This window comes from Plutella xylostella, chromosome 14 (assembly GCF_932276165.1).
Source record: "Plutella xylostella chromosome 14, ilPluXylo3.1, whole genome shotgun sequence".
Taxonomy (NCBI): Eukaryota; Metazoa; Arthropoda; class Insecta; order Lepidoptera; family Plutellidae; genus Plutella; species Plutella xylostella.
Window position 1 is genome coordinate 1,899,432 of NC_063994.1, and position 17,950 is coordinate 1,917,381.

Sequence of the window (17,950 nt, forward strand, 5' to 3'; positions counted from 1 at the left end):
AAAATAAACTTTTTTGTGGATAATCAGTTGCATTTTATTCCACAAACTCATGTATTTTTTAGGTAGGTACTTATCGAATTGAATACCTAACTACTTACTTTAAAATTTGGGATCAACTTTTTGTTTATTGTACCACACACTTAACCTAACCACTACAGTTATAAAAACAAAAGATAACGCGATTATCTAACAACAATAAACAAGTCGTTGAAAACATCTCAACTTTTATCTTATCACGTCATATAGTTTTTTACCTACATATACATACGTATCTATTATGTTTAAACTATTCTTAATAATATTCAAAACTACTCAACGTAGAACTCAACTGTTGCAAATTTTCATATCTCAATTCAACATTTGCTCAACCGGTATCGCTGTTGTATGGAACTGTTTCAAACTAAAGTACTAACCTATATTAGCCTATCTGAGCCTATCAAATGATATTTTGCGGTTTGTGCACACTTCACAGCAATTTGTTGATTGAATTTGTGTGAAGGCACAGTGGCACATTTATACAGTGTAGTTAAATATACCTACATACTAATATCTACTTGTAATGTCACTGGAATACCATAATCACTCCCCTTACACCTAACAGTCCACATACGTAGGTTCTCACTAGTAGGGTTGTCTGGAAGAAACGACTGTCATTAAATCGCCGGTTATACCATTTCATTACTGTGTAATTTTTGTAACTTGAAAATTTGTGCAATAATGAGTAATAAAGACTCTGGATTGTTTGTAATTTTATATACCATAGGTAGGTACAGAGCTGGGAGTATCTCCTTAGTAAGTTACATTACTGTAGTCTACTGGCTGTGCTGTGGCTGTCATCGCGAATAAATATGAGTGAAGTTGGTTTGAAAAGTTGATGTTGTGTAGACGTGTGTTCAAGCGAGGTAAGTTGTATTGTATTCGTCCGTTTCACTAGGTAGGTAGGTATTATTTTACTTTAAAGTATTTTTCGGTTACGAACTAACAAACAGTGTTTAGGTAAGTTATAACTATAACGTAGTGTTTTTTTTCCTCCTCCTACCAGTGCCTACTTACTTATTTGTCGAATATTTTTCAGTTATTGAACAATAGGTAGTTTTCTGCGATAGTCACCAAGCAAAGTTGTTTCGGTAACTATCATCCGTAAGAGTTAACATGAAACTTACTTTATGGTATCGTTAAATATGCAAGCTGAAGTGGCAGTGGGCTGGTCATATCTGCCGAAGAACCGATAACCGTTGGGGTAGACGAGTTCTCGAGTGGAGACCACGAACAGGCAAACGCAGCGTGGGACGCCCTCCTGCCCGCTGGACTGACGACCTTAGGCGGGTGGCGGGTAGTGGTTGGATGAGGAAGGTCGAGGACCGAGTGTTGTGGCGCTCCTTGGGAGAGGCCTATGTCCAGCAGTGGATGATTATTGGCTGATAATTACTTGATGGTGCTTAGACCTGGATAGGGTCTCAAGGGTTAAGTAGGTAAGTGTTTTGTTGAATTTTATCAGTTAAGTAGAGTCTGCTTACAGGTACCTGACTAAACATGGTGCAATTAAGGGAAGAACTGTTTGGATCGAAAGCCAAAAAGTTCACTTGGAAGACAGACTCAGGATTCTCGGTGTCTGTCATATCCTACGGAGCCACCATCACTTCTATCCAGGTAGGTGAAGATATCTTGTTGGTACAGTCTCGTGCAAAGAAACCTGACCCTTCATTGTGAAAAATGATATTGAGGGGGGTCAGGTTTTTTTTTTTTTTTTTTTAAGATTTTATTATCACTCCACAGACTTTATGTCCGTGCCTTTTTGAGAGATCAATATATTGTGAGAGTTTGGTTGTTTTTTATCTTCATCTTTTAACTACTCACTACTCAATGTGGAAGCTTATAATATATATATTTTATCTTTTATATATATATATACCTATATATTATTAATATATATATTTTTTTTTGCACTCCTGGAGGAAAATCTACACAGACACCTGGGAAGGGGACCCAGGTAGTGTCGGCCTTTAACCGACTAAAAACCCCCAGTTGTGCATTTCTTGTTTTTTTTTTTTTTTTTTTTTTTTCTTTGTTTCACACAGTCACACTTACAATTATAATGGCAACAAACATTTGAAGGGTAGGGCCAGTGTCAGCTGTCTTCAGAGAACTTAACAGACGCCTGTCAGTGGCCACACACTCCTTTTGTCATCGCTGTTGTTTTGCCTGGTGTTAATGTGTGACAGTGTTCTTAAAACTATCTTAATTTTATTGGTTAGTTCTTATACAGATAATATTAATTCATGATATACTATACAATACCTACATATCAAAACTATACAATACATGCTATATACTATACATAACAAAACTATAAAATACATGCAATACGGTTTGGTCGTCAATATAAAATTAAAATCAAAATTCTCCTATTCCGCTCCATTTTGCGTTGCCAAAAGCCTTGAGGGGGGTCAGGTTTCTATTCCCAAGCTTAACTATATACTTACCTAGTACTTAATATTTATTATTTTGATTGCATCCTCATTTTCTTGAGTGTTTGGACTGCTTGGCAGGCATATACTTAAAGATAAATTGATATGAGTGTTTGCTAGGCGCTACTAGGTAGGTACTTATAATTTGTCTTTGGTGAAGTAATTTTACGTACCTGAACAACTCATAGTAGGACTACAGTATCTAGGCAATAAATTATGTGATTTGATATGTATAATTAGATATCTTTCCCACAGGTCCCAGACAAGAGCGGTATCACATCGGATGTGGTGCTCGGGTTCGATGACCTCGATAGTTACGTGAAACGGAACGTGCCGTATCTTGGCGCCACTGTCGGTCGCTGCGCCAACCGCATCGGTCGCGGCCAGTACCAGATAGATGGCGGTAGTTATCAAGTCGCGAAGAATATTGGGGAGAATCATCTACATGGCGGTATTGTGGGCTTTGATAAGGTAAGGAATGGTATTTAAATAATTCTGAATAGGTATTTATTTTGAGTCTTTTTTTGACTTTATCGCCCTGGCTTAGAGGTGTATTGAACTATACCTACTTAACTATTTTCTAGTCACAATAATGAGTTAGTGAATGAAGGGTCGCTAGATGGCGCTCTGTTCATTGTGACTATATTTTTATTTTGTTTGTATAGTTATGTATTTATTACGATTTTACTTATGCTTATTTAAATAAATAACTCTCACTTCTTTCTTTTCCAATATCACCAGGTATACTGGCAATCATCAGTAGACGGCACAGCGGTAACCTTCAGCTATCTATCCAAAGACGGTGAGGAAGGTTATCCTGGCGACCTGGTCACCAACGTCACGTATGACGTCACAGAAGACAGCACCCTCCACGTCGTTTTTTCTGCTACTACCACGAAGAAGACTGTTGTGAATCTGACCAACCATTCTTACTTTAACTTGGCTGGACATGACGGAGGTGCAGATGAGTTGTATAAGCATGAGGTGGCCATTAATGCTGATAGGTGAGTGGAACCATAGTAACTGTACCATCAAGGACATGAGAAATTCATAGTAAGCCATCTATTGACTACCAAGGTGTCTAGTAAAAAGCAGTGGTACTACATCGCTTTACTTGTAGAGATGTTGGAAGGTGCCATATCATCTTGAATCAAGCAGCTTGTAATGGCTGGATTGGCTTGGTTTGTCCCTCCCTGCCTGTCTAGGCTGTGAACGAATATTTTGATGATTAGGGAATCTTGACTGGTTCCTTTCATCTACCTAAGTCATATCCGTCTTGACCCTCCATGATTCTGTTATTTAGGGATTTACTTAGTTAAGTATAGTTACCAATTATACAGCAGTTTTCGTTTTCCAGAATAACGGATACGGACTCCAACTCGATTCCTACGGGTAAATTCGTGAAGGTTGGGGGAACCCCCTACGACTTGCGGACAGCCCGTCGTCTCGGTGACGTCATCAATAAGGGGACTAACCTTTATGATGACAACTTCTGCGTGGCTACTTATGGCAATAAGGTAAGTCGCTATTTATTCACCACCAATTTTATTGGTTCCTCTGCAGATATACACAACCCACTGCCAGTTCAAGTCCTCAAAATTTTAAGAGTACTTATACTCTTGTAAGGGGCAGAGAAACCTGACCCCTCTCAGAAGCATTGTTACTATGAGAGGGGGGTCAGGTTTCTCTGCACATGACCGTACTAGGCAATAAAGATACCTTCCACTCAATGACAAATTCAGCAAATCATGGAGCTGAATGTCTTATACCTACTTAAACTCTATTTAACTTGACGTTGTGAAACCGGTAGTAAGTCATAACCTTACCCTCAGTTTCACACTAGAGTGAATTCTTAATTAACCGCATACCTTACTCTCCCCAGGGTGTAAACTTCGTGTCCCGCGTGACCCACCCACCTTCAGGGCGCTACCTCGAGGTCTACAGCGACCAGCCAGGAGTGCAGTTCTACACTGCCAATTTCCTACCCTCACCCAACGAACCAGCGTTGGTAGGAAAACAAGGCGTAGGCTACAGGAAACACGGAGCGTTCTGCCTTGAAACCCAGAATTTCCCTGATGCTGTGAACCATGCTAATTTCCCAACAGCTGTGTTGAAGCCTGGACAGGTTTATATTCATAAGGTGAAGTATTGTTTTGGCGTGGAGGCCGAACCACAGCCTGTTGTAGTGGGTAACTGAAATATGACCGACACAGAAAATAAGATAATGTAACATACAGTTGCCTAAAATTATTTTTATACGTACCAAAATATACCTATATTACATGTTTTTATTTAATGTCATTCAAATAAAACAAATTTATCAAAACTTCATAATTTTATTACTTACCTATGTACTATTAATAATAAAAAAACAAAACCATTACATTGATAATAATATGAATCACGAACAAAAACTTACATGGCTAATCTAAACATACTACCTATTCAATAGTAAAATGTAACACTGGTTTAAGTTTAAAAATACAATAGGGTCCGACACTAGATGGCGCCACTTCAACCTCAAAGGGCAAAAAAGCTATATTTTTGAATAATTAACAATTATCGAGTTGCATAAAGGAAACTTAAGCTAATGTCGGCATTAAATATATGTCTGTCTCTTTCTGTCCGTATACTGTTAACGCAAGGTAGGATACCTACATGTCATTTAAAAACGACATTAGCGTTAAGTTCCTTTTGCAAATCAGCGAATGAGTTATTACTTATACGCCCGCGGAATATATAAGATAGACCATAATACCAATCATGTGCCCTTCGGCTATTTCCTTACTGTTTCTTCCTTTCTCATTATGTAAAAGATGCGTTATTTGACACCATTGTCGCAACCCTATTGCTCCCTCTTTTTCTATAACGAGGCTTCATTACTACTCTCCTGTTTCCCGTTGGTGCTGGCGTCGTTAGTGTGTCCAGTGTGTCCCCACGTCAGGTTGAGGCTTTTCTTCATCGTATCATCTAGTGGGGGGATCAGCGAGCGAGGCAGCAGGAAGGTAGACAGGTTGAATAGGTCCAGGAATACTTTGTAGCGATCACTGGAAAGGAGATAAAGGCGCTGTTAAATATTGCTAGTGGATTTATGCTGAAAACACACATTTTCCATTATGTTATCATCAGCTAGGTACATAATTATTGGACTCTTATGCCTTGATTTGACAAAAGTAACTATAATTTTTAATGAGAAAGCTAACATACAGTAGATAGAATAGATAGAACGACTTCTTCATTCTAGGTACTGGGTATTGGGACTCGGCGCTAGTTGGGTTGAATCATGATCACGTGCTTGTCTACAAGTATGAACACATGTATAATGTATAAGTACATTACCTGAGCGTGGAGCGCAGGTACTGGTAGCCGGAGGAGCCGCCGGTGCCGAGCTGCTGCGAGCCGATCATGCGCTGCACCATGATCACGTGGTTATCTGCAACCATTCAACATTCTATTCTATTCTCTGAGGGGGTGTAAGTACCTGCACCTGGCCCTGTTGAGTGGAACCTTTGTACATATACCCAAGGTCTAAACTGCCTTCGTAAGCTTGGACCATCCCAACACGCTGGTCCATTGCGGGTTGGTGGGTTTACATATCTAGATGTGCTAAATCTAGATATTTAGATATTCAGTAAGAGTGGTGGTATACATTGAACTTAAATTGAAAGAACTCATTGGTACATGTCCGAATTTTAGAATTCAATTGAGCAACTATAATAATCGTGGTGTAATCGGAAGGGAATCTAGGTTCTGATACGAACGGTGTCCAATTAGTTAGTTGGACAATTCAATTGTAAAAGATACTTAGGCGTCCAACTGGAAATTGGAAGTCTGCGGGAGCTCTAAGAAGAAGCTTTGATACTCACAACGCCACTTGGTGATAAGGCTGTCCATGTCCATTAGCAGGGTCAGGATCTGGTGCGGCTGCGAGAAGCGCGGCTCGTCTCGGTAGAACGTGATCATGATGGCTCCTTGCAGTGCTTTGTGGGACAACCTGCGAGCAGAGAAGACGAAGTTTACTTATACAGAATGTTTTAAAGATAAAGATAAAGATATTTATTTGCTTGAATATAGGTAATTACAATGATGTTCGTTACAATAGAGGTCAGCTATATTCTACCCTTAAGGGTGTACAAATTTTCATATTTGCATGCAGATAATAATTAATTTAATTACACAATTCTATTATAAAAATTAAAATAAAAATCAATGTCAGTTAAAATTCAAAGAAAATAAATAAATAAAGGTACCTAGATAATGTATACAATGTCATGCAGCAAACATTAAAATATCAACAATTCTATATAAACTTATTCAATAATCAAATCATCAAAAAATTCATTAATATTGTAATACGGTTTTGTTACTAATATGATTTTTAATTTATTTTTAAATTCTTTGATGTCATCGGTTTCCCTTAGTATTTTAGGAAGATGGTTAAATATTTTTGTTGCCATTCCGAATATACTTTTGTCAAGTAGTGCCGTTTTTCTTGGTCTAGCACATATTTTATTTCTATTCTGAAGTCGTTCACTTCTGAAAGAACTAAAGAGACACATGTTTGATTTGACAAATGTTGAAACCTCAAATATGTAATAAAGAAGTCAGCGTTAAAATTGAGAGTTTTCTGAAATATGGTTTACAGCTATCTGTTTGTTTCAGTCTACACATAGCACGAACACATCTTTTTTGGGCTCTAAACGCTCTATCTCTGTCTGTAGAGTTTCCCCAAAAAATTATACCGTAGCGAAGGGTAGAAACGACATAGGCATGATATGCTGTTAAAACCGTTTTCTGACTGACTACTTTGGAAAGCATATGTAGTGCGTATGAAAATTTGTACAATTTAGTACAGACTATTTCAATCTGTTCCTTCCAATTCAGGTTAGAGTCAATTTGTACTCCTAGAAATTTAGCACTATCAGTAGAAGTTATCGCCTTACCATCCCAAGCTATGTTTACTTGATTAAAATTGCTATTTTTATAATTGTTCGTAAATGTCTCGTAAATGTCATAATTTTCGTCTTATCAATATTCAAAATTAAATTATTTAATGTCAGCCAGTCTATTAAATTATTCAAATTTGTATTTATGTCATTGATTATCAAGTTATTGTCAGTGTCTGTAAAAACAGCGGTACTATCGTCAGCAAATAGGTACATTGGACAACTTACAGCTGTGGGAAAATCGTTAATATATATCAAAAAAAGCAGTGGTCCTAATACGCTTCCCTGTGGGACACCATATTTTACAGTTCTATGTTGAGATTGATATTGTGTAACTACTTTATTTTGAGGATTTGTTTTTGATATTACTGTAATTTGTTTTCTGTTTTGTAGGTATGATTCTAGTAGGTCGAGTACGTTACCTCTTACACCGTATGAGTAAAGCTTTTTAACTAAAATAGCATGATCTACTAGGTCAAATGCCTTTGTCAAGTCCATGTATAGGGCAGTAACTAGTTTCCTTTTATCCAGACTTTCAGTGACTTGCAACAAAAACTTATATATTGTTAAGTTAACATTTTTGTTCTTTCGAAAGCCAGCTTGTGATTCTGTAAACAGCGATTTCTGCTCAAAATAATTATATATATTATTGTAAATCACCTTTTCAAATATTTTTGAGAATATAGGGATGAGAGCTACTGGTCGATAGTATGCCATGTTTTCTCGATCCTCTTTTTTAAATAAAGGTTTTATAATTGATACTTTCAAGATATCGGGAAAAATACCATTTATGATACATAAATTTACAATGTGGCTTAAAATCGGGCTTATTATATGTGCTACGTATTTCAGGACTTTCGTACATATATTATCGTAGCCAGTACTGTTGGTATTTTTTAGAGACATTGTGATTCTATATATGTCCTCAGGTGATGTAAGGCCTAGGAAAACAGATTTTTCTTGTTGCGGGAAACTGCAGCTATTACCATCTCTTTTCTCATTTTGTTCACCAATAAGCTGAACCTGGTCAATAAAAAAGTTATTGAATGCTTCCGCAATATCCTGAGGATTTTGAATAATTTCATTTTGTTCTCTAATTTGATGTATCTCTTCTTTAGGATACTGTGATTTACAGTTATTTATAATTTTCCAAGTTTCTTTACACTTATTCTGGGACATTATAATATTATATTCATTTTGTGATCGTTGAGTTTGTTTTATTATGGATTTTAACCTTTTGGCGTATGCCTTAAATGCTATTTTATCTTCCTTATTTTTATACCTTCTATATTTCCATAGCATCTCACGCTTTCTTTTAGAGCACTGTTTTATGCCCTTTGATATCCATTTAGGACGTGTAGTTGCTGCTATTTTTACTTTTGTCAGAGGAAAACAAAGTTCATAAAATAATTTAAAACTTGTGTGAAAAGATTCAAACGCTGCGTTTGGATCATTTAAGTTATAGGCCTCTTCAAAACTTAATTGAGATATATAATATTTAAATTTATCAAGGTTTTCAGCAGTATACTGCCTTCTCTCTATAAACCAATGTTTCAATGAACAATATTTTTTTACAGGGCATTTAAATAGTTGGGCAGTATGGTCGGACAATGCAAGTTCTATTACCTCAGCCTTAGAGCCTCGTGTGTTGTGGGCAAAGTTGTCTAGACACGTGCCGCTGCTCAATCGGGTTGGTTCATTAATGATCAATTTTAAATTATGACATGATAAAATATGTTCGAAGTGTGTACTCATTCTTGTTTTTATAAGGCGATCAATATTAAAGTCACCACAAATAATTGTCTTATTCGCAGTCTTATTAGAAAGTAATGTCAAAAGATTGTCAAGTGCATTAAAAAAAATGTCAATAGTATTTGAGTCATATTTGGGTGGCCTATACAGGCAAACTACATTTATATTATGTTCAGTCAGGTTGACTGCACAGCATTCAAATATATTCGGAATGTTATGTTTATATGCTTCCTTTATTTCTAAATATTTATGCTCGCTTGATATAAGAATACAAGATCCACCGTGACATTTCTCCCTACAAAAGCATGCACCTAATTTAAAGTTCGGCAAATTCAATAATGTCATATTACCATTAGTCATGTTATGTTCAGTTATACATAGTTTAAAATGGGACCGCCCCTGAGGTAAAGCCTCCTTGGGCCACAAGCAAGGTATTTCTAGCAGTGGATCACTACAGGCTTATTATATACATGGCGCTAAGAAGTAAAAGAAGACTGTAGACCCTCATCACTTATACCCTGAAGCCCGGAATACTCCTTTCACCATGGTGACAAACGCAGTCCAGCTCTAGTTTTTGTCATCAACACGCTAATACTAAGAGTACTAGTAGGTGTACCTATGTTGTATTTCATCAGAAAATGTTATATTCATTTTATACGATGCATTTTGTCTTTGACTCACCGTCTCTTCCCCCTGGCCCGGAAAGCGTCGTAAACGGCCGGTTCGAAGATGGATCGGTAGATCTGCAGCTATTTCCAGCAGTAGACGACTATATACGGGCTTATATTTAATAACACTTTAATAAGAAGAAGAACAGTAGAATACGCACCGTCTCTCCTATTTGGCCCGGTAAACCTCCATCTATTTCCAGCAGTGGAATGGAATAGAATATATACATTTGCATGGTCTACTAAGGGTTAAACACGGCGCTAGACTAGATACTATGGTCTTATCATTGCGCTAAGAAGTAAAAGAAGACCAGTATATCCTCACCGTCTCTCTCCCCTGGCCCGGAAAGCGTCGTGGACGGCCGGGTCGAAGATGGACCGGTAGATCTCGCGCCGGTTCTCTGCGTCCAGGATGCGGTAGCGGCGCACTGACTCGGTTTCCTCTTTCTGGATGAGGGAGAGGAAATAGGTTTGTAATAAATAAGTGTAAAATGTGGAGGTAAGTACAGTGTAGAACAAACTCTCAGGGTAATTTGGACTAGAGGGATACGTATAGGAGAATCGGTTAGCGGATACCTAAAGCTTATTAGAACCGCTTGAAAGCTACCACGGGATATTGTTTTTAAATGTGGTCAGTTTTCATCAGCACCAAATACACTCACGACACAAACAGATTGATTGTAATTAAGTAATTATACCTAAAGGCTCTAGCACCCATGAGCTCTTATTGGATTGTCATTGACAAAATTGTTGTTATCCTGATATAGGTGACAGAGGTATTGCGGCACTGACTGTCTATCCTTTTTACCACGATTCAACAACATTAATTAACTAACCGCAGCGAGCTCCAAATCCTGTTTAATCGACAGGTCCACAGCCGCCTGGAACTTGCCCCAGAAGTTGAACCCCCGCGCCTCCAGCCCTGGCGTGCGCTCCAGCCACCGCTCCACGAGGGCTAGCAGTGCCGGCTCTTGTTCTGACCTGGTGAGAGGACATCGTTATACAGGGTGTTGAAAAAGTTGTATAGGAAAGGGAGTGACTCAGGGGTCTGAAAACCTTTTACCCCCTAAGGGACTTTACCTTTTCGGCTTACTATAACCTTGTTTTAACACCTTGTTAGAGCAAACGACTAAAAAGTATGTTAATCATAAGTGATATCTACGCATAGGTACCTATGTTAGAGGAGTACCTAAGTATAATGTAACTAGACAGTTACATTATACTTAGGTATATGTGGTCTAGTCTATAGTAAGTACTTAGTAGAAGCGTTCAGCGCCCTCAGGCAACAATCCATGAATCCCGCATCCGACCATAAATTATCACTATCACCTGATTTTCTAATTGAGGCATGCTGTCGGATGGGCAAGTAAAGCAGTTAATTCTGCACCTAAGGGTACCAATAGGGTAGCTCCCTCCAGCAAGCTGTCAGATTTAGGTACTCACTTCTGTAGTGCGTCCATGGCCTCGGGGTCATCTCCGAACACGGTCTGGTAGCTAGAGTTGTACTTGACGCGCAGCGCTTGCTTCAGACCCAGCTGAAATCATAGCCACATTAGGTATAATTCAGTATAATTATGAATGCAGTTGTAATCCATACAGTTATAACTAATTGACATACCTACATATAGGCATTATAAATCTTGATGAAAACATAGAGAAAAGATAAGTAACAAAACAAAATAATAAAATGATGACATGCAGTATTTATTGCATTGCACTGCGTTTTTAGAACCTTATCGAATTACTTATACAGGGTGGAATTTTATCAGTGATTTTCCTTTAAACAGCGTATAATGAACGGATGCATAGTGCATATACAGGTTGTTTCAAAAAGGGTATAGGTACTAAGCTGAAACCTACAATTAAATCGGAATTTCAAAATTCGCGGTAGGTTTTGGCTTAACTATAGTTACACTATAGTGTACCCTTTTTGCAACACCCTGTATTGTAATTCCTATAACGTTATGTATGGCACCAACTCTGACATACTGTGCTTAAAAATCAGCTGGTACAATCTGGGGCAACGAAACCTGACCTCATCTCATTCGTCTATCTCACCTTGTTCTCCAGCAGCCTGAACTGCAGGCTCTGGAAGCCCGAGGCCGGCTTCAGGTAGTTCCTGAAGTCCATGAAGTCCAGCGGAGTCATCGTCTCCAGGATCATCACCTGGTCCACTAGCAGCTGGGGAGTATCATCGTCATGTTATAGTGAGAGTCACATGTTTTTAGTCATCGTAACTAACTATATGTATATACTTAAAGTTGTCCACAGAACTTTTGTTATAATGACTTAATGGGACTCATATTGTTATACATAAGTACCTACCATAGAATAACGAGACTACTTTCCTACTCAATATACTATTTTAAGTTTACTTACAGAGATAGGCTGCAAAAAAACCTCATTAGTAGCAATATCATTCAAGGAGGTCAGTTTCGTGTGCATGCGACTGTACGTCGTAAAAGGCTCTTTGTCTGAGGAGAAGATGTTAATTTACGTAATTTTATCGAAAATCGCTCCTATTTGTTACGGATATCATAAATATCACACAATGAAATGGGTGGTAACTACAAACACCAGAGTCATGTTGACAAACATAGAAATTATTGATCTACCATCACAATGATGACCAGGCATTAGATAATATCGTCTAAATAGTCATGATCTAGATTTAATTTATGATATGATTAAATCAAATCATTGTCACTGATAAATTAATAAAAATCGGCGCAAAACACTTTGATCAAACACGGATAAAAACTTCCGGAAAATACCATAGATAAATTTTACTTTAGTTACCAAGTATTAACTTATAATAACTACCTACCATGCTTCTGCAGTCAGGGATTAAAAATAGCATTACTTATCCCACAGATTCCAGTTTATTCTGGTTTCATGAGAAGATAAAAAAATATTATGATTATAGGGTCAATTCGGAGAAGCAAGATCAACATTATATCAACAGTATTTGTAGAAATGGGCTTGTAATTAGATTGAATAATGATAATAAATACGTTCTTCTTATCTAGGCACTAGAATGAAATAATATCCTAACGAAGTTAACAATGTTTTATAGACAGCATTGGCAGTAGTAGTTAAAACAGCCGCGCAACTTTAAATCGGGATAACGTTGACTTTTGAGACACCCTGTATATACCGAGCGGCTGGTGGGAGTAGAGAAGCATCTAAAGATTTAACAAACTCCACCAAACTTATCGCGGTATCTTTAATTAATGTAACTGAGCCGCGAGCACAGGATTCTTCCATTTACGTTGCGTATCGTCAAATGTCACTATCAAAATGTAAGGCAAATTTGTTAGTTCTAGAATCCTGTGCTCGCGACTCTGATCAATAGCATGGCAGCAGCTCTTTGATATAAGTTGGGACTTAACGTAACCTAGCAAGAGAACACAAGCTGGCGGTTACAGGATAGCGGATACAAGATGGCGGATACTATTTTATTCGTAAACATAGCAAGAGAATACAAGATGGCGGATACTATTCAGCTGTCCAATTTCAAAACACAGTAAGCGCCAACTTAAAAAAAAAACGGGTCTTTGATTTATACATTATTTTAGGCGATTCCGCACATTCCTGCATTGTCAGAATATCAAAAAACGGCTTAGAAACGAAAATAAAATTTCTAAAAACCTAGTAACTCCACGCTGCGAAATCAAAAATGCCACGAAAACCATTTTAAAACACAGTAAGAGCCACCAACCATTTTAAAACACAGTAAGTGAAAATGACTTACTAGGTTTTAAAATTGTCAATGGCGCTTACTAGGTTTTGAAATGGTCAGCAAAGGTCAATTTTTGCCCGTTAATTTTAGTAAGTCACAAATGGCATACATTATTACAAACACTTTTTTCGAAAAAATATCAGATATTTCAGAACCTGTATCTTTGAACCAATAAGACCTAGAGAGGTGAATTAAAAGTAGAACATAAGGAAATTTTGTCTTCTTTATAACAGCCATAGAGACCTTTCTCGTCAGAACCTTTCTACTAGCCCTATTTTGCATAAACCAAAAAAAACTCAAACATTGTAAACTAATTTTAGCTCAAAATTTAGGAAATATTGTCTAATTTAAGGCAGCCATAAATAATGTTCGTGTCAGACATGCCTTCTTAATATGGCGATTTGGTTCATTTAGATAAAACTTAAAAATATGCCGGTATTTCAGCTATTACTTAGTGCGGTCGTGTAAAAGTGCTGCAAAATTTGATTTATATTATGTAAAGGATCCAAAACATATAAAAAAATAAAAAAATGTAAATTATTACGTTATTATTGCAATTTCAATATACTTTACTTGTCTTAAATTACACAATAATGGCTCTTACTAGGTTATAAAATGGTCAGTGAGGGCGGTTTTAGGGTGAGAAAACCATTTAAAACCTAGTTAGTGTTTTCTTTTGTGCATTACAGCAACAATATTAGTAATATTTAAATGAAATAGTATTGTATGTAAAGCCTAGGTTCTGCCGGTTCTTTTAAGCTTACATTCGTTTAGATATGTAACTATCATAGTTTTACCAGGGCATTGAAATGAAGGGACAAAAACGTTTTTTGGCTCTCCTGAACATTTTGTCTCTTGGCTGTTTTTTGTACTACTACTGTGTTTTGAAATTGGACAGCCGTATTTTCTTGTAAACATACCAAGAGAATACAAGATGGCGGCTAGAAGATGGCGGATACTATTTTCTTCGTAAAAAGAGTTCCAGAGGCAACTAACCTTCAGAATAAGCACGACGCGGTTGAGCCTCTTCAGGATCTCCATGGTGTGTCCCTCGTCCAGCCCCTCCACGTTGAGGATGGTGCGCACGGAGTCCACCTCGAAGATGATCTGCTTGAACCAGAGCTCGTACGCTGGAACGTGGAATGGTTCAATTAGGTAAGTTTGAATATTAAGCTGTGAGCGTCGCTTCGTTTTAATAAGTTTTTCCGTGGGTTTTCCGGTAGCCTATGTGATGAAATGTATGTATTAAAGAACTGCATGGCTTGTGACAGACAGCGGTGACGGGAACTATACCGACAAGGCTCTGATAATATATATGTCAATGCTCTGATGTGATAAAATGATCCAGTTTTTCAAAAAGATCGGTTTCATATCGTATAATAGCATACCTAGTGGGTTGATATATTATTAGGTAGGTATACCTATGGGATGTAATCCTTCATAGGTAAGTCCGAATTTCACTTTTTGTGGTCTTATGTATTTTTGCGTGCCTATTTCTGCGCCCTGTACTGCCTGAGGCAGAGAGACCAGACCCCTCTTAGAGTGAGCCAGATCTTTTTGCCATACCTACTGCATGTACCTAAGCACCACCTGACATCATTTACGGTTACCACGCTAGATTATAACTGGCTGTCCTAACAGACTAGTTCCTCACCTTGATGCGTGATGATGAACAGATGCTCATCGTGCACGGTCTTGCTGGACTGCGCGCTCAGCATGCGCTGGGAGGCGAGCAGCTTGTCCAGCATCAGGTACTCTCCGTAGAGCATGCCCGCCTCGTTGCCTTGAGGGTCGCTGGAGGACGCCTGGTCCATCGCTGACCTGGAACAGGAAGAGGGGAGATGGGAGGTTTAGCAGTTGGAATTGTGGGATAAAAAACCTGTATACTTGTGTAAAACCATAGAATAACAAGGACATACTAGTACTCGTTATTCTATGGTAAAAGTAGTCAGTTTCCTACATAAGTAACCTATGTTTAAATCTCATCAATATGAATTGCTCCAGATGTTTTCGCGTAAAACGTAATACCTACCTAATTACGCAACACAACCTATCATAATAAGGGAGAGGTATAGGTATATCTATCTACCTAGGTATTAGTTATCCGTGAAAGTAACGAAAAGGGTGATAGAGGATAGATAATGTATTTAGTCTATGGATAGAGAGATAGAATAGGATGGAAGGATATTTATGATCAAAGAGGGGTCAAAGTGTACTAAAGAATTCTAAAGCAATACCTTCTTACTTAATTAAAATTTAATAATCATCAGGACATAATTTCCAGCAATAATTCTACTCCCCAATCCCCAATACCGCCAGCAAAAAAAGTTATGACACTTTTGTATGCCTTCCTCGTATTCTGCTAGCCAGGCGGTCTCAAGAGTCCCATCACTAATTTATTCTCTCAGCAAAAAGTGGTAAGAAACTCGCCTCATTTCATCATTCCTAATTAATAACATGCCTCCGAGTCGTCAAACCTGATCGACACACAGGAAACTAAATTGATCTTGTTGCAAAAATTATTTACCGCTATTTTTGCGTAGGTAAGTACTTTCGTATACTATTGACACAGATTAAATATTGTGGAAGTCGACCTATAACTAGAACAGCTTGAAGCATGCTCGCACGAAGAGTTTTGCACGGGAAATTGTTTTGAAAATGGACCATCATGGGTTTGCCTGATGATAGTACCTACCTACTTAATAGTTAATGAAGTATTAACAGTAGTTAAAGAAAGGTGTACCTAACTAGGTATTTAGTAATCTTTGCATTAGTGGAATGTATTGTGCTGAAGTGAACAATACTGGAACCGGACACCTAGAAGTGATCACGGTGTTTACAAATGGAAGGTAGTAGTAGTCACTTATTGTAAGTCTGTGAAGGTTCAAGTTTGCCATAGCCTGAATCTCCTGAACAATATATAGTGTCGATAACTGAAAAAAAAACACCGTGCGTCTTCATAACAAGTCAGCACCAACAAGAAAATAAATCAGTTTTGTTATTTGCTAATTGTCCTTATCGTATTCTTATTAAATGTAACGCCTTTGGGTACCGACTACCGAGATATTATTAAAAACATTATGATTAGGTAGGTATATGGAGCTTGCTGTTTGATTATGCCTAAGTAGGTACAGGTTAGTTAGTTAACATAGCGTTAACTTTCATTATCATGAATGAACACGAGATAAGTTTGTGATCGTTTTGTTTACCAATTTTATTGGGTCACTAAACTTGACAAGAAATTGCAGAAAACAGTTTAACTCAACAACTAGGCGCCTAGTTATAAAAGTCATTAACACAGACCTTAGTCAAGTAATTAGATTAAACGGCAAAACAAGGGAATACGCTGTTAAGCTTATAACAACGACTTTCTTCATGAAAATACATTGCTGTATAAACATAGGCAGTTGAAATTTTGTTGAAATTAAGTTTGTATATTCACAATCAGAATTCTTTATTTAACTTATCTAGAACCTTAACACCCCACTTTAACGAATACGTTAACAATCTTAAAACGAGGGTATCACTTTGACGTCCAAGACCTTTTTACTAGATTAAAAAAAGAAAGAAAAACCACTCACCTCATTGGGCAAGCCATAGCTAAATCCGATAGCACTGGCAGCTAAGAAAAACAAAATGCTACTGTAGAATGTAGATTCGATTTTCAAACTCGCGTGTTTTTCCGTGGAATGCTCGCGTTTCGATTCTCACAACTCGATCCGACATACGATCCGAGCCGACTGAAGCGCGGCGGCAAGCGGCAGTGTGGGTTTCATCATGTAGGTACACTGATAAGCTGTAACTTAAAACTTAAATTATTGATTACGTTGTCACTGTTTTTAATGACGCCGTGATTTCTCACAGATACGCGCAAGTTTGAGTTGTTTTTTTCGCTGTAAGCCATGCGGTTTGTTGCGTTATGTTATGTCCTTTACAACGTAAGTACTTATACTTAATTAATTTTGCGTATATTTTGTACCTTCCTACGTACAGATACCAAAGAGATTTTCTGAAGAAAGAGGAGTTGGATCGGACACTGCCTTAGAAGACCAGGAGGGGAATATCGCCAAAAGGGCGATTGAAATCCGCAGCAGGGTAGACGGCGCAAAGGGCGACCTGCAATAACTCGGAGGAGATCCATTCTCAGCGACCTCAATGCCGTCGGAATCCTGGGACGAAGCCAAAGAAAGAGCCCAGGACAGGAACGTCTGGAGAAGAACTGTGGAGGCCCTATGCTCCTCGTGGACTTAGGGGAAATAATCATCATCAATCATCATACAGATACCTGTTTCAATGGGGTAAAATTGGCTTTATAAAATTTAAACTACTTAGGTACTTACTTACCTACTGTAGTAAAAGCTACTATCGCCATAT

General features: G+C 37.9%; 2 protein-coding genes across 4 annotated transcripts; one reads left to right on the forward strand and one right to left on the reverse strand.

The window, feature by feature from the left end:
• Window positions 1-844: 844 nt before the first annotated feature.
• Window positions 845-4,676, forward strand: LOC105380940 (galactose mutarotase). 3 transcript variants are annotated; one of them, XM_048625410.1, is made up of 6 exons: window positions 845-902; window positions 1,520-1,650; window positions 2,724-2,939; window positions 3,210-3,472; window positions 3,826-3,985; window positions 4,351-4,676. In XM_048625410.1, the coding sequence occupies exons 2-6, from the start codon at window positions 1,534-1,536 to the stop codon at window positions 4,663-4,665; spliced, it is 1,071 nt and encodes a 356-aa protein (XP_048481367.1). In that variant the 5' UTR covers window positions 845-902; window positions 1,520-1,533; the 3' UTR covers window positions 4,666-4,676. The 3 variants fall into 3 exon arrangements, with proteins under 3 accessions (XP_048481367.1, XP_048481368.1, XP_048481369.1); XM_048625411.1 differs by having other exon boundaries at window positions 887-934; XM_048625412.1 differs by lacking the exon at window positions 845-902 and adding an exon at window positions 978-996.
• Window positions 4,677-4,791: 115 nt separating this feature from the next.
• LOC105380941 (tryptophan 2,3-dioxygenase) lies at window positions 4,792-17,343 on the reverse strand. Its single transcript, XM_038120471.2, has 10 exons — window positions 17,158-17,343; window positions 15,231-15,397; window positions 14,573-14,706; window positions 11,893-12,015; window positions 11,278-11,369; window positions 10,671-10,815; window positions 10,160-10,281; window positions 6,335-6,462; window positions 5,808-5,901; window positions 4,792-5,515 (listed from the first exon to the last, which is right to left on the reverse strand). The coding sequence occupies exons 1-10, from the start codon at window positions 17,172-17,174 to the stop codon at window positions 5,332-5,334; spliced, it is 1,206 nt and encodes a 401-aa protein (XP_037976399.2). The 5' UTR covers window positions 17,175-17,343; the 3' UTR covers window positions 4,792-5,331.
• Window positions 17,344-17,950: the final 607 nt, after the last annotated feature.

Excerpts from the sequence above, each read along its gene's own strand:
- LOC105380940 (XM_048625410.1), top strand. The coding sequence starts at position 1,534 with ATGGTGCAATTAAGGGAAGAACTGTTTGGATCGAAAGCCAAAAAGTTC. Across the intron at positions 2,940-3,209 it reads GTATTGTGGGCTTTGATAAG|GTATACTGGCAATCATCAGT; the intron begins GTAAGGAATGGT and ends CAATATCACCAG. Across the intron at positions 3,986-4,350 it reads TGGCTACTTATGGCAATAAG|GGTGTAAACTTCGTGTCCCG; the intron begins GTAAGTCGCTAT and ends TACTCTCCCCAG.
- LOC105380941 (XM_038120471.2), bottom strand. Across the intron at positions 10,816-11,277 it reads GCCATGGACGCACTACAGAA|GTCAGAACAAGAGCCGGCAC; the intron begins GTGAGTACCTAA and ends TCCTCTCACCAG. Across the intron at positions 6,463-10,159 it reads CGGGCCAGGGGAGAGAGACG|GTTGTCCCACAAAGCACTGC; the intron begins GTGAGGATATAC and ends CTCTGCTCGCAG.